Source organism: Podarcis gaigeae, assembly GCF_964106915.1.
Source record: "Podarcis gaigeae genome assembly, chromosome: 15".
NCBI classification, from domain to species: domain Eukaryota; kingdom Metazoa; phylum Chordata; class Lepidosauria; order Squamata; family Lacertidae; genus Podarcis; species Podarcis gaigeae.
Genome location: NC_139692.1, coordinates 29,936,842 through 29,952,258, shown reverse-complemented (window position 1 = coordinate 29,952,258; position 15,417 = coordinate 29,936,842). Strand labels below are relative to the sequence as shown.

The window sequence follows — 15,417 nt, the reverse complement described above, 5'->3', positions numbered from 1 at the left end:
CCCATGTAGATTAGATTTAATCTAATTAGTTGATAGGATTTTCTATGATTAATTGACTTTAGGCTGCCATCTTAAACTAACTGGGGGAAGGGAGTCCTATTTAACACAGTAAAGGTGCTCAGGAGTCATAATTGTAGATTTGGAAGGGACTCCAAGGGCCATCTAGTCCAACCCCCTGCAACGCATCTAGAGAATCCCTAACAAATGGTTATCCAACGTCCGTTGAAAAATCTGCTATTAAGTCAGTGTGAACATTTAGTTTTGGGGTGCTTTTGAAACGTTTCATAGTACGTACAACCAGGCTGCCTGGAAGGGTGAAGGAGGGGGCAGTTTAAGCAGATGGCTCTTTGCTGCAATCTGGGAGGCACGTTTTGTATATAGATATGTGGGTGTCTGAGAAACCAAGTCAGGCTCAGCTCAACCGCTCGCCTGCAATATCAGCACTGGACGACCTCGCAGGCTGTTGTAAGTCAATCTCTCAGCACACAGTCCCTCCCACACCCGAATCTGCAGTAGGGGTAAACCAATGAGGTTCATCGACTACAATCCATTGCTTTTGCAAATCATTCTCAGCCTGACCCTCAACCGTAAAATGTTGACAGTCATGGACTACACTGCAGGCTTGTTGCAAAGTACCCTGCTAGCCTGCAAAGCTTAGCAATGGCATCTGTGTCGGCAGAGTTGATTAAAAAAAAAAGTTGGGGAACTCAGGGGAAATTAAATGCTCCACACAAAAAGAATCTTAAAAACAGAAACTCCTCCTTCGTTTTTTCTAATGTGATCCCGGAAGTGTCCAATCTGGAAAAGGCAGAGGAACTCTTTACTTTCTCTGTGGCCGGCGCCATCTTGCCGTCCCCATGGAAACGCGGCCTAGCGGAGATGCCGAAGCCTTTCCAAAACCCCCTCAGACCATGGCGGAGACCGTGTGGAACGAGGACCCAGGCGGGGCAGTATATCGTTCCCGGGACCCCATCAGCAACTTGCGCGTCAGGTCGGTACATTCTCGCCCAGTCTTTGCCCCACTTCGCCATTTTATCGCCCCCTCCTGCCCAAAAAACCTCGCCCCTCCCGTTCCTCTCCCCAGCTAAGATGACCCCCAACCCCATCTATGAATCAGTATCACCCACAGTGATCAATCAGTATCACCTGTCAATCAGTTACTCAGACAATCAAAGCTAATCTATAATCCTCGATACACATTTTAGGGGGTGAGGGGGAGAACAACACTCCCATCACTCCCCTTGCAGATAGTAAAGTTATCGGAGAGGAGATCAGTGTAAATAAAAACATGAGACTTATGGTTTTGTTACATATGATTTTATTTTGGAGTTGTCTGCTTATTTTGGAGTTGTTTGTTGTTGTAAAGAATGTATATTATGTGAATAAAAAAAATGGGAAAAAGAAAAACACTCCACTTGCAGATCTTCCTGCCCCAAAGAGTCTTCTGTAAGCTTGAAAACTAGCAAACTCATTAGGAGAAAAGCTTCCCTTAGTTTGAAGGGTTTTTAAAAAATAAATAAATTGTGGCCTCTTTTCTGTGGGGCAGGATCTGCTTTGATTGGTGCGGTTGTTTTAATTTTCTATTAATTTATTGCCATTGCTCCCTGTATTTATCTGTTTATTTATATACCGCTTCATTAAAAAAGAGGAAGCCTCAAAGCATTAGTGTGTTTGTTGATTCCTGCATTTTGCCAGGGGTTGGACTAGAAGATTCTCCCATGATTCTAAGTTGCTTTGAGTAATTTTTATGAGGAAAGTGACTTATTATTTATAGGAATAATAAGGAACAATAATAAGGAACAATAGGAAACATGGAAACAAGAGAAGCTGCCTTATACTGAGTCAGACCAATGGCCCATCTAGCACAGTAGTGTCAACCCTGACTGGCAGCAGCTCTCCAAGGTTTTCAGGCTGAGAGGATTTCCTAGCTATATCTGGATATGCTGTTGGGGATTGAACGTGGGATACACAAAGCCCTTCCCATAAAGATTAAGAGTCCAGCCCTCAAGAGTCTGAATAAGGGGCCTATTTCTGCCTTATACCAAGCCAGACCAATAGTCCATGTAGCTCAGTAGGGTCAACACTGACTGGCAGCAGTGGCTCTGCAGTTGACTCCGTGCTTAGGGCTTACACTCTGCACCATGATTTTCAGCCTTCCCAAACCCTTTTCTGTACTTTTCTCATGCTCCAGATAATTTATTTCTACCTCTGCAGAGTTCAGATCCAGCGTGTGACCTCCACCAGCCTCCTGCTGCAGCAGTTGCACCTTCCTTTCAGCCAGTCGGGGCAGCAACTTATCAGCTTGGCCAACCTCGGCACCCAAAACACAGCAAGTGAGTGGGCTACTGTTTCTTCAGGCTGCTCATCTGATGGAACTTCACCGCAGTGTCTCATGCCGTCGTATTGCTGTTCTGGCTAAGTGTAGACATTAAGCTCTCTTACCTTTCGTACTGCGATTCAAGTTGGCTTATTTGTATGCAGCACTCGCACCTTGTCTGACTGTCCTCCGCAAGGCAGTCAGAATTTCTGTGCCCGTTCAGATGCTCTAGATGACAATAGACCAAAACAAAGGATTCTGGGAGTTAGGTCAAGCTCGTTGAGCAGTTGTGTCAGCAACTATGTGCGCTCCATGTGGGGTTTCCCTTGTGCTTGATTCGGAAGCTGCAGTTAGTGTATAATGCTGCAGCTCAATTGCTGATAGGAATGAGGTCTTGTTGGCCTAGAGCAGCTGTGCCTAGAGATCTGCATTGGTTGCCATTCTGCTACTGGTCCAAGTTCAAGGTGTTACTGTTCGTATATAAAACCCTGAACCTGTTTACCAACAAGATTGCTTTATGTCATATATGCCCACTCAACTGCTTCAATCTATGGAACTGGCATTCTTACGGGTGCCACACAATACCCGTTCCATATTTGTAAGAAATCAATCTTTTAGTGTGGCAGAGTCTGTACCCAAATGTCCCCTGTCCTTCTGTGTTCCAGGTAACCAGTGTCCTGATGAGGAGAAAGAGGAGGCCGTGATCGGCTGGCAAGAGAAACTCTTCAGTCAGGTGAATGGAAGGGGGAGTCTTCCAGGTCGCAAAGAGTTGCATCTTTGCATTGCAGAGATTAGATTAGATGATGGTCCCTTCCAGCTCTACCGCTGTATGATACTTTAGGACATCTCAGAGTCCCTTGGAATTCTCATTTCATTTATCATCGCAATAGAAACACCTGATAAAAATGTATGCCTTGTCCAGGCATTTCTTGGTTCTTTATTTTTCATTTTACTATTTCATTTTTGCGTTTTGTTTCTGAATTTCTATTGACAGTGTGCATTTTCATCTTATTTGTGCCCTAATCAATTGAGATTTTTTTAAAAAAGGGATAATTTTGGGGTGGGGGGTTGGTCTGCTCTCAATGCTGCGCTACCGCTTGAGGTATTTTCTGTGCTTTCCCCAGTTTGAGGTCGATCTCTATCAGAACAAATCCGCCTGCCAAAGCCCTCTTGACCAGCAGTACCACCAGGATGTGCTGAAGCTAGAAGAGTCTGGGGGTCGGAAGAACCGTCGGATCTTCACCTACACAGACCATGACCGCTTCACCAACCTGGAGGAGGTACCTGCTGGCCTTCCAGGAGGGTGGAGATGGGATGGAATAACCCTTGTCATGGAGTATAGATTCCTCTCGGGTATCCTGGGTGGTGGGAGGGAAAGAACTGTCCACCTCCCGCAAGTGGGAAGCAATGGGCCAGGGAATCTAGTTTATAACCCATATTCAGCTTCATTGGATGTCCCCAAATTCTAGCGTTACGAGAGAGGGAGGTATCTGGTTAGCCTCTGTGAGAACAGGATGCCAGACTGGATGGGCCCCCTTTGGCCAGATCCAACTACAGAGCTCTCTTGATGTTCTTAAAAGTGACTGGCTGCCTTCCTGTGTTCCAGCACAGCCAGAGGGTCACCACATCTGTCACGGAAGTCCCTTCATACCTGGCAGAGCGGATGGCAAATGTGAGGAGGAGGAGGCAGGAGCGGAGGCCAAGGTGAGTCGGGTCAGCCATGCCTCTGGGTTTGATGGGCCCTGATCTTGGATCCATCACGGTGCGTTCAGACTAAAGCAGAAGGAGGTCTGCTTCCTTGTGGGTAACCGTCTCCTGTGTGCCTCTCAGCAGGGAAGGGAGCATCATGAAAACCCGACTTGTCACCTGGGAACCCTCGGAAGAATTCATCAAGAACAACCACGTCATCAACACCCCCGTGCAGACCATGTACATTATGGGGGATTTGGGACCTCATGGCAAGTAAGTTGGCTTTTGTGGGTTGGAGCCCTCTTGGCCTCGCTATTGGGTCTGGGTTGGAGCTCAGCAGTAAACCAGCAACTCACCTTGGTGTGGGTCGTAGATCTCAGGGCAGTTCAGAATATAAAAATACAAAATAAAAGCACAAAATACATACTAAAAACAAGAATAACCCAACAACACACAAACCAATACACTCCCTTCTCCCACCAATATTAGAAGTGCTAATCTATTGTCCAGGGCTCGGGTTCCACAGTTCCAAAAAGGGGCTACTTCATGTCACACCATCCTTGCTGCACCATAGCGCCCTGTGCTGCCAGGCTCTGTTTTTCACCCTGACCTCTTCCCTGCAGACTTGGTTGCCGGGAGCATGAGCACGTCCTCTGTACAATCCAGGTGGACAGCAACGGAGTCATCACCGTCAAGCCAGACTTCACAGACACAAAAGGGCCTTACAGGTGAGCAGCACAGGCCTGTCAATCAATCAATTGGATGTTTGTTATAGTCCCCCAACCATCATTTTATAAAATATAAAGAAATACAAAATCTGATGTTATTCGGAAAAATGATCAAGAAATAGCGTTTAACCTTATAACTGTTGCAAAGATCACAATAGCTAAAACGGGGTGGGGGTGGGGGGAAGCATATTTCCTACTATATCCCAATGGATTCAGAAAATTTGGTCTATAGTAACTGTGACTAAAGGGACGCAGGTGGCGCTGTGGGTTAAAGCCTCAGCGCCTAGGACTTGCCGATCGAAAGGTCGGCGGTTCGAATCCCTGCGGCGGGGTGCGCTCCCGCTGCTCGGTCCCAGCGCCTGCCAACCTAGCAGTTCGAAAGCACCTCCGGGTGCAAGTAGATAAATAGGGACCGCTTACCAGCGGGAAGGTAAACGGCGTTTCCGTGTGCGGCTCTGGCTCGCCAGAGCAGCGATGTCATGCTGGCCACGTGACCCGGAAGTGTCTCCGGACAGCGCTGGCCCCTGGCCTCTTGAGTGAGATGGGCGCACAACCCCAGAGTCTGTCAAGACTGGCCCATACGGGCAGGGGTACCTTTACCTTTACCTTTTTAACTGTGACTAAGCTAGTTTATTACAAAAGAATACATATAAACCAATGTAAGATTCTTTTGGTGAAATGAATATTTTTATAATGTTTTGGAACAGTAAGCTGGGTGATGATGTTCAGACTTATGCCGTTTTGAGTATTATGAGTGTTTCTTTACACTTTTTTCCTTTGGTCTGTGTTAATTGCTACTAGTAGTAATATTATTTTTTAAAAAACAAATCACAGCCTTGAAGATGGAATTATAGGATTCTACGATTCATTGGAGGGTTTTAAAGAGAGGTTGGATGGCCACCTGTCAGGTTTTCTTTTGCTATGATTCCTGTATTGCAGGGGGTTGGACTAAATTACCTTTAGAAGTCCCTTCCAATTGTATGATTTTAAGACTCATAGCCGAACCCCAACCTCTCTACCTTCTTGGTCTTTGCAGAGGCATGGAGTAAAGGTGGGAGGAGGGGCGGTTCCTCTGGGTCTTCTCTGAGCTTTGCTTGCCTTGTTTTGGGGACCCGTAAAGGATCGAGCTGGAAGGGGAGAAGCGGGAAATATGGAAGTTCACCCTGGAAAATGCCTCGGCCCCTGTCAAGCCGGAGGAGCAAGAACGAGAGCAGCGTGTCTTCAAGGATGTAAGCACCACCTTTGGCTCTGGGTGGCAGGGGCTGGGGAGCATTGGCATAGGTCAGCTTTCCCCAACCTGATGCCTCCTCCTACTTTGTTGACAACAACCCCACATAAATAAAAGATGGTGATTGACCCTGTAGCTTCAACAGAACCCACCCACTGTTACCCCAAGGAAGTGTTTCCATGCTATTTAAGTTCCTGATTCCCCTTGTTAAGAGTCCCAGAATGAAGGTAGGATGGGGTTGGAAGCCCCCCCCCCCGTCCAGGTTTCCTCACCCTCCTTTCTCACTTCATGCTTCTTTCTTTAGTTGTACAGCCGGCATAAGGAGTACCTCAGTGGACTTGTGGGCTCTGACTTTGAGATGGTGAGTGACTTTTACTTGCCCTGGTGGGTTAGTCGTCTGGTCCTGTTTCCAGAGGGGCTCTGAAATGTCTTGCTGCAAGCAAGCTTTGGGAATTAAGCCCTACTTCTAGTGTGCTCTCTCTCTTTCTCCTCCCTCCCTTGCAGACCCTCCCTGGTGCTCTCCGACTCTTCGTTAATGGTGAAATTGGTAAGGCTTTCGCTTCTCCATGTTCAGAGGTGTTCCCCAGGGGTGTAGGGAGGGTCCCTCCTCATGGGCCAAGGGGGGTGGTGGGCTGCCACTGAATATGCCCATCCTTCCCTTGCGCCCACCCCCCAATATAGACAACCTTCCCCCTATGGGTGTGATTCCTGCATTGCAAGGGCATTTGACTAGAGTTGAAAGAGTTGGTCACTTCCAACTCTGCAGTTCTATGATTCCATCCCCTGCGTGTGCCCTTTAAATCTGGAAATTCCACCAAACCTCCAGAGCAGACTTTGGGATAGCACAGAGTGGGGGTGGGAAATTCCAGTTGCACTAGCAGAAATCTTTCATATGCCTCCAGAGCACAGTGCAAGCTAACGGGCCAAGAATCAGACTAGACGTTCACATTTGCATGTATGTAACTTTGCAGAAAATATTGAACAAGGAAACATTAACCTTCACCACTACATAGTTCAGAAGCATTGACTATTCAGCTTAGTTACATTTTCACGCGGCACAGCAACACAGCGTAGCTAATGGCCTCTCGCCGCCACTTGTTAAGCATTTCCCCACTTTTACCGTCTTGTTTAGCTACATAATTTGCTTGGTGCATGGTTAGATTTTTCCACAATCCTTCTCGACATACTTTGGTTCTTTGTTTTTCCCCCATAACACCTTCCTAGATAATTCCACTGCTCCCAGTGGGTGGTACTGACCACTTTAAGAACCACTGGTCTAAGGGGCATTTGCACACCTGTGCTGCAGCCTTCTGACTGAGACACCATTGACTGCCAACCAGAAACAGCCTCCTCCTCTGTGCTAGGGAGAGACACGCACAGCAGCATCGTTCAGCCCCTCAGCACCCCACAGCATGGCTCTTGAGGGTGGGAGGGAGCTTGGCAGTTAAGAGTTAGGATCCCTGGCTTGGGAGGAAGCCACAATCTGTCACCAACTTTCCTTCAGTTTCAGCTCAGGGCTATGAGTACAACAACCTCTACATTCACTTCTTCCTGGAGCTGCCCAGCTGTGAGTAACTAAGAGGTGGTTGTGGGATGGGAGGAAGTGGGGTGGCATCATCCATGGCATGGGCCACAGCTTCCCCACCAGAGACAGCTGAAAGCTGAGCGGGGGCCTGAACCCCCAGCCTTTGAGAGTACTGGGGGCACTGTTGCAGGCTGACCAAAGCCTGTCTGCCTCTCTCTACTGACACCAACTTCTCCTGTTTTGTTTGGCCTTCCTCATATCTGGTGCCACATTCTACACAGATGGATGGAACCTTTTTTGGGGTGGTGGTCTTACCCTTGTACCATAGATTATGCAAACCACACCCACATTTGCCATCCGGGTATGCAAGAGGCATCATCAGGGTACACAGATTCCAGCCAGACAAAATGCTCCAGGAGTGAGCAAAGCAGTGCTATTGAAATCCAGGGCTCCCTGGGTCTCAGACTCCCCACCCTGACCTAAAGAGAGAATGTGTGTGTTTGTGCGTTTCTAATCTGCTGTGCCCAAGAGCTCATTGTGCAGCTATTCTGGAGTGGAGCTGTTTTTTTTGCAACACTGACCCTCTTCCTTCCTTCTAGGCTGGTCATGCCCCCCATCCCAGCAGCTCTCTGGCGTGACACAGACCTGCGCTGCCAAGACCCTCGGCAGGGTAAGTGAATGGGACACAGCTGGGGGGCTGAGTCTCAACACAATCCTGGCCAGGCTTTCCCATCTGGTCCTACCCCAGAGACATCCATTCTTCAACTCTCTGGAGTAAGCGGCCCTGCAAGACTTCAGGGGACGCAGGACTTTCTGGGGAATTTGGCTTCCTGAGAATCCTGGTGTCTTGAAACTAAGGGCTGTAGACCCATTGAAATCAGTGGACCCAAGTTGGCCATGCCCATCATTTCCCATGGGTCTGCTCTGAGTAGGACTTGCAGTGGAGATGGTGCTACGTTTCTAGCCCTTGATGCTGGAGAGAAAAGCACCATTGCTTTGGGCCCCAGGTTCTCAGTCAGGTTTCATATTCTTACGTGAATAAGAGTGTGAGAAGCAGAGGGGAAGATCAGGCCCATGGGGGCCCATCCAGTCCAATCTCCTGTCCTCACAGTGACCAGCCATATTTCCCAAAGGGAGTGCAACAGCAATTCTCCTGTAAGGAAGAAATGTGATCCTGTGTGATTCCCCACTTGTGATTCCCAGCACCTTGCATTCAGAGGCATCCTGCTGCCACAGGAGGCAGTGATGGCTACCAACCCTAGGTGGCTGTAAAAGGATTAGGCAGATTCATGGAGGAGAGGACTATCAATGGCTACTAACCATGACTGCTGTGCTCTGCCTCCAGAGTCAAAGGTAGCAATGCTTCTGAATATCAGTGGCTTGAAGCCACAGGAGGGGGGAGAGAGGACTCCTGTGCTCAAATCCTGCTTGTGGATTTCCCACTGGAGCATCTGGTTGGCCACAAGAGAAGACAGCTACTTTGGGCTAAAAAAGAACAAAGTCAGAAAGAAGAAGAAACAAGAAAGGGAGAAACCTTAATAAATAGAAAAGGAAAAACAACAGAAAAATAGAAGAGAGGAAAAGGACTTCCGGATTTCTCTCCTGCAGCTATGTATTATATTCATCCCTTAAAACCCAACCATTCTAGCTTCTATAAACCAGGTTTTTTTCCAATCTTCAAACCCGCTATTACAAATTCATTTTCTCAAAAGTCCATAAGAAATTTCCAATCCTTAACAAATGTTAGTCATGATTTTTCTCTAATTAAACATGTTAATTTTGCCATCTCAGCCAGATCCAATAATTTTATCAGCCATCCTTCTATAGTGGGTAGGGCTGTATCTTTCCATCTTTGTGCATATAACAGGCTCACTGCTGGCTGTAGTGGTCCTTTTGCAAAAGGCTCTTCTGACATTCTTTCATTTCACTGCAGAATGTAGACTAGTTCCTTGACCCTCTTTCAGGTGTGTCTGTCTAAGAACCAACACCCATTACACACCCATTACACACACACACACACACACACACACACCCTTACCCTTATCACAGATTCTTGTTTCCTTGCCACCTTGCACAAGAGGTGAGTTTCCCTTCTCTCTTTCCAGGAGCAGGTGGCCTTTTTCTCCTTCCCTTTCACCCTGGAGGTCTTCTTCTCCCAGGAAGACGAGTTGGAAGGTGAGTCATTCCCTTGCATGCCAGCTCTGTGGTGCTGCCAAGCAACATCCAGAGGCGAGAGGTGGTGCCCCTCAAGTCCTTCTTATGGCGAAATCCCTCTTGGAAGGAATTGGAGCACAGTTTCAGCTGGTCTTGTGCTGAAGGATGTCAGAAGGGCTTCTCAGCTGTTGACACATGTGCAAAGTAGTGAGGGTGGGGGTTGCTGTTGACATCAGAATGCCTCACCACTTTGTGCATTTGAGGGTGGGTCTTACCATTGATTCCTGGAGGGCATCTGCCCTTCAGCATCTGAGCACCAGCTCAGTGGTCAGGAACATCACTTGGACCAGAAATCACAGAATCATCTGCATTTCAATATATTTAGTGATTTATATTGTTTTAGTTTTATTAATGTTTCGTTACTTTTAACCGATTGTCATTTTTCAGCCTTTTGCATTTGTTCTAATATGTGTAAGCTGCCATGAGTTCCTATGGGGGTGTGGGGAGGTGGGATAGCGACAATTCCTGCTTTGCAAGGGGTTGCAGTAGATGCTCCTTGGGTGTCATTTCCAACAAAACAATTCTATGAAAGGAGGAGGAGGAGTGGGTGGTTGGTGTCATCATACTCCTTGCCCCCCTTCTCCCACAGGCCCCCTCCCCCAGTGGCCTGTCCTCTACTTTGAGGTCCTCTCCTTGGACTACTGGCAACGGTATCGCGTTGAAGGATACGGGTTTGTGGTCCTGCCGGATGTGCCAGGTAAGAAGGCACGGGGGGAGGGAGTGAGGGGCCTCCCAACAAGCTGGTTTTGATGCCAGCTGTTTGCCATGCTCCCAACTGAAGCCAAGCTGGGGCAGATTGGAGTTGGGGATCTACAACATCCAGAACAGTGGTTCACAAACTTTTTCTGGCCACTGCCCCCATGGTCCCATAAGCTCATCCCCAGGGCCCCCTACCCTATGAAAAAAATTAGAAATGCAGTTTACATGGCCCGCTAAAAAAGATAATAACACAATAAGATTCAAAACAGAAGCAATTAATTGCACATTTATTCAGCATCCAATTGAAACTCTTTAGTTTATTTAGTTCAACAAAACTGATGAGCTTGATCCAGTGATATCAGCTTTTCAAAATCTGACAGTGATTTATACCTCTCACATTCCCTTGCCTCTTAGCGCTGCCCCCCCCCCCCCGTAATCCCACCTCCCCAGTGGGTGGTACTATCCCCTTTGGGAACAAATGATCTGGAGGGCATCAGATTGCTCAAAGGCTGGCTTGAAGAAACCCAAGAGAGCTTCTGCCAGTCAGAGCAAGCGGTCCTGGGCGAAGCTGTCATTTTGCCTAACTTTGGTACCAGACGGCTTCAGTTGCCCATTGTCTTTGTGCATGACTCAATTGCTCCCATTTCTATCCCACCTTTCCTCCAAGGAGCTTCAGGTGGCATACATTGTTTTCCTTACAACCACCCTGTGAAGTGAGAGAAGCAGTGCCTGGCTCAAGATCCCCCAGTGGGTTATATATCACTGAGCTGGAATTTAAACCCTGGTCTCTTCCATATCATAGCCCAGCACTCTTTAACTGCGGCATCGCAGTAGTGGCATGTGGCTGGGCTCCATGCCCTAGTTCCTTGTGGCAATGCTCTCAGTGTTTGGTACTGCACATATGTGCATATGTGTGTTTGCTGACTGGCCCGTGCCCTTTTGAGGGACTGAATAACCGCTTACCCACTCCCAAATCTGCTGGCACAGGGGCTCACACCATTACAGCATCCACTTGGCGTCCCATGGAGCTGGGAACCTTCTCGGAACTGCAGAGGTTTTTCATTGGGGGGTCGCCAGAGCTGGAGGACATGACCTATGCCAGAGTGCCTGGCACCTTTACGGTGAGTACCCACACTTGGAAATAAGTCGGTATTTCTCTGCACCAACAAAATAAAGCATTTCCTACTAGTCATGATAGGGACACGGGTGGCACTGTGGGTTAAACCACAGAGCCTAGGACTTGCCAATCAGAAGGTCGGCGGTTTGAATCCCCGCCACGGGGTGAGCTCCCGTTGCTCAGTCCCTGCTCCTGCCAACCTAGCAGTTCGAAAGCATGTCAAAGTGCAAGTAGATAAATAGGTACCGCTCTGGCGGGAAGGTAAACGGCATTTCTGTGCGCTGCTCTGGTTCGCCAGAAGCAGCTTAGTCATGCTGGCCACATGACCCGGAAGCTGTACGCTGGCTCCCTCAGCCAATAAAGCGAGATGAGTTCCGCAACCCCAGAGTTGGCCACGACTGGACCTAGTGGTCAGGGGTCCCTTTACCTTTACTAGCCATGATGACAGTGTTCATGAGAATATAAGACGAGCCTGCCGGATCAGGCCAATGTGGGCCCATCTAGTCCAGCATCCTCTTCCCATAGTGGCCAACCAGATGCCTCAAAGGGGGGCTCACATGCAGGATCAGAGCACAGTAGCAGCCTGACCCAGCTGCTGACTGCTAGGCTCTTTGCATGCTCCTGTGTCATTGCCTGGGGGCATCCCACTTCGGGGTTGGCTGGATGCTTGAGGAAGGCATGAGGAGGAGGGCTCCTGAGTGGGGGGTTGGGACAGAGGGGCTACCAAGACTTGCCCTGACCTGGGGCTCTTTCTCCCTGCAGGGAGATCGCCTGAGCCGGTTTGGCTTCCGCACCGAGACGACAGGAAGCGTCACCTTCCGGCTGAACTGCCTGCAACAGTCCAAGTAAGCCACGGGTGCGGGTGCTGCCCCAGATTCTTTAGGTATTTCATAGAATTATAGAACTGTAGAGCTGGGAGGGACCTCTGAGGGTTATCCAGTTCCACCCTCTGCAGTGCAGAAATCACACAGCTCATGTGAATCAAAAACCTCATGTGAAGGTCCACAACCTTCTGAGGTTGTCCATTCCACTGTTGAACAGTTCTCAAAGTCAGAAAGTTTTCCCTGATGCTTGTTTAGTTATTGCACTTCTATCCCAGTCTTTTTCTCTGAGGAGCTCAAGGTGGCATACATGGTTCCCTTCCTCATTTAATCCCCCACAATAACCCTGTGGGGTAGGTTAGGCTGAGGGAGGCAGCAATTGTCCCAAGGTCACCCAGTGAGCTTCCTGGCTGAGTGGGGATTGGAACCCTGGTCTCTCCCAGACAATATTCCTACCCTCCAACTCCTACAGCGCCCTCTGGGCCTCTCTGCCTGGCCCTGCTGGATCAGACCAAGGTGAGGCCATTCTGCCCACCACAGTGGAGCCCTCTCCATCCAACCTTTGGGCTGTCTGTCAGGCAAAGAACAAGATAGAGCCTGTGTACAAAAGCTGCCCAGGCAGGCAGTTGGCTCTTACTTCAGCACTTCTGACTGCACAGCTTCAAGAGGGTTGGAGGTTGGCATTTAGAGCCAATGTGGTGTAGCAGTTAGAGTGTCAGACTAGAACCAAGGAGACCAGGGTTCAAATCCCCACTTGGCCATGAAGCTCACTGGATGACTGTGGGAGCCGGTCATTGCCCCTCAGCCTAAACTACCTTGCAAGGCTGTTGTAAGGATAAAGCTCATTGTAGGAAATGTAGCATGCTGCTGCTGCTGCTGATAATACTAAAATAATTTAGGAGTGCAGGACCAGCCACATGCCACCCACAACTCTTCCTCTTGGCACTCATCTCCGTTGGCATTCACTGCCTCACATCCTGCTCCAAGGCAGTTATGGTACCTCCCTTCTTAGGAACCTTCAAGATGCACAAGGTGTTGGGTGGGGTGTGTATACTTGTTCTGACCCTCCTCTTCCACCAGAGCCTTCCTGGACTCCAGCTCCATGAGGAAGCGCATGCAGAGCGTCCTGGACCGGCTGGGCAACTTCGGCCAGCAAGGCTCTCTCTACAATGTCCTGGGTGAGGAGGGAGAGCTGGAAGGGGGTGGGCAAGTGTTGGGGTGTTCCTTTGCACCAGTTGGGGGGAACCTCAGTCCAGTTTCCATGCTAAATAGCCCTATTTATAGAATCATGGATTTGGAAGGCACCCAAGGGGCATCTTGTCCAACCCCCAGCCACTCAGCTGTGGCTCTTTCCTTCTCAGGCGGGTAACATGCTTTTGAAGCCCTGAGGCTGCAGTCCTCTACACACTTCCCTGGGAGTAAGTCCCATTGAACTCAGATGGGATTTCTTCCAAGGAGAGAGAAAGAGAGAGGGCGGTGATTGCACTTCCTATTTTATCTTCAAATGGTTAACTTAAAATACCCCAAAGTAATAGAATATATGGCTATCCCTTTTTTACTCGGGTTCATTTATTTTCTGATGGCACCATTTGAATTTCCTTTGCATGGAATGATGGGTCACAAAGTGTAGAGCCTGCCTAGTCTAGAGTTGCAGGCAGAGAAGGTGCTGTGGGGGACAAACCAGCTGCCCAGACTGAACATGCTCCTTCTCTGCTTTCCATCTTCTCAATTTTGCAGAGGCTTTCCAGAGGGCCCGGCACCGGATGCAGGAGGCCCGAGAGAGCCTCCCCCAGGACCTGATCCACACTTCCGCCTCCAACCTCCAGCTGTGAGGAGAGAAGTCTTGGATGATCCCTAATGGCAGCCCTGGCTCCTCCCACTCCCTTGTGGAAGGAGGAGTCTGTGAGAAGCCCCACCCCACCTCACCACTGGGCTTTCTTTGCGTTGAGTGAATCCTGAGCCCAGGCAGTGGCAGCAGGGGGCAGCTCTGCTTGTCTGGAGGGCATGTCCTGTGGTTTCCTTGCACTCTAGCCCTGAATCCCTCCTTCAGGCATCCACGAAATACATCCAAGAAAAGCCACATCTTCTCATCCAGCAATTACCAGCAGGACGTCTCCACCCCTCCATTTAACTCGCAGGATGGGCGGGAATTCTCAGGACAGGGCACACAGCGCCCCCCCCCCTAAAGCAGAGTTGTTTCATCCATGCCTTGAAGATCAGAATCGAACTCGGCCGCAGAAGCAGCATCAGAGGAAGCCCTGAACACAGAATGGTAGAGTTGGAAGGGACCCAGAGGGTCATCTAGTCCAACCCGCTCAAAACCCGCCACCGTCAAGCCCAGCCGCAAAAACTTTGCAAGCCAAAATTGACAGCTGTGAAAGAAACAGACTCTGTCTGAGGAGCTGGCCAAGATCAGGGTCCTTCTCCTCTTTGACGGTGATTTATGCAAGAGGCAGAGAGTGCCACTCTTTTAGGCTCCTGTCTCCACACTTTGTGGCAGCATCTCTGGTGGTCCTGCAGAAATCCCAACCCTGAAACAACCTTTTGTTATTTGAATTGGCCTTTGGTCTGATCATAAGCAAGGCCAGTTTTAGTGTTAAGGGTGAGGGGGAATATATTTTATTCTCTTCCAGTTGCCAGCCTGTGTATATAATATTTTGTTAACATTGTTGTTCTGTATGTCTGGGGCAGGGGACAATTGAAAGCAGGCCTCCCCCAACCTGGCGCCCTCCTGGGGTCACTGGACTCTTAACTCCCATCAGCTGAAGCCAGGTTGGTTGGGGGTTGATGGGAGTATCACCATCACAGCAGGGGCTGATGAGAGTTGGAGTCCAAAGCATCCAGAGAGCCACCAGGTTGGTAGTGAAGCTGCTTTAAAGGAATGGTGGCAATGCAATAATATTTTATATTGTAGCAGAACCGTATGCAGAAGTGGTTTCTCTGTTTTCTAATGACAAAAGAACAAATTAAACTGCACTAAGGTACTAAAATCCAGAGTATTTCAATAAAACCATCTCCCTTCCATTTGGACATTTTTGCTGGTCTGCCATCCTGATCCTCTTTGCTATCCCAGATCTAG

General features: G+C 48.9%; 1 protein-coding gene across 1 annotated transcript; it reads left to right on the top strand.

The window, feature by feature from the left end:
- The first annotated feature begins 770 nt into the window (after window positions 1-770).
- MKS1 (MKS transition zone complex subunit 1) lies at window positions 771-15,368 on the top strand. The gene is made up of 18 exons (XM_083714566.1): window positions 771-991; window positions 2,215-2,333; window positions 2,983-3,050; window positions 3,442-3,597; window positions 3,924-4,021; window positions 4,151-4,279; window positions 4,630-4,734; window positions 5,855-5,963; window positions 6,267-6,323; window positions 6,467-6,509; window positions 7,467-7,529; window positions 8,087-8,157; window positions 9,593-9,662; window positions 10,291-10,398; window positions 11,388-11,521; window positions 12,280-12,362; window positions 13,419-13,516; window positions 14,076-15,368. Exons 1-18 carry the CDS (start codon window positions 858-860, stop codon window positions 14,168-14,170), a joined length of 1,740 nt encoding a protein of 579 aa, XP_083570692.1. The 5' UTR covers window positions 771-857; the 3' UTR covers window positions 14,171-15,368.
- The last annotated feature ends 49 nt before the right edge of the window (window positions 15,369-15,417 follow it).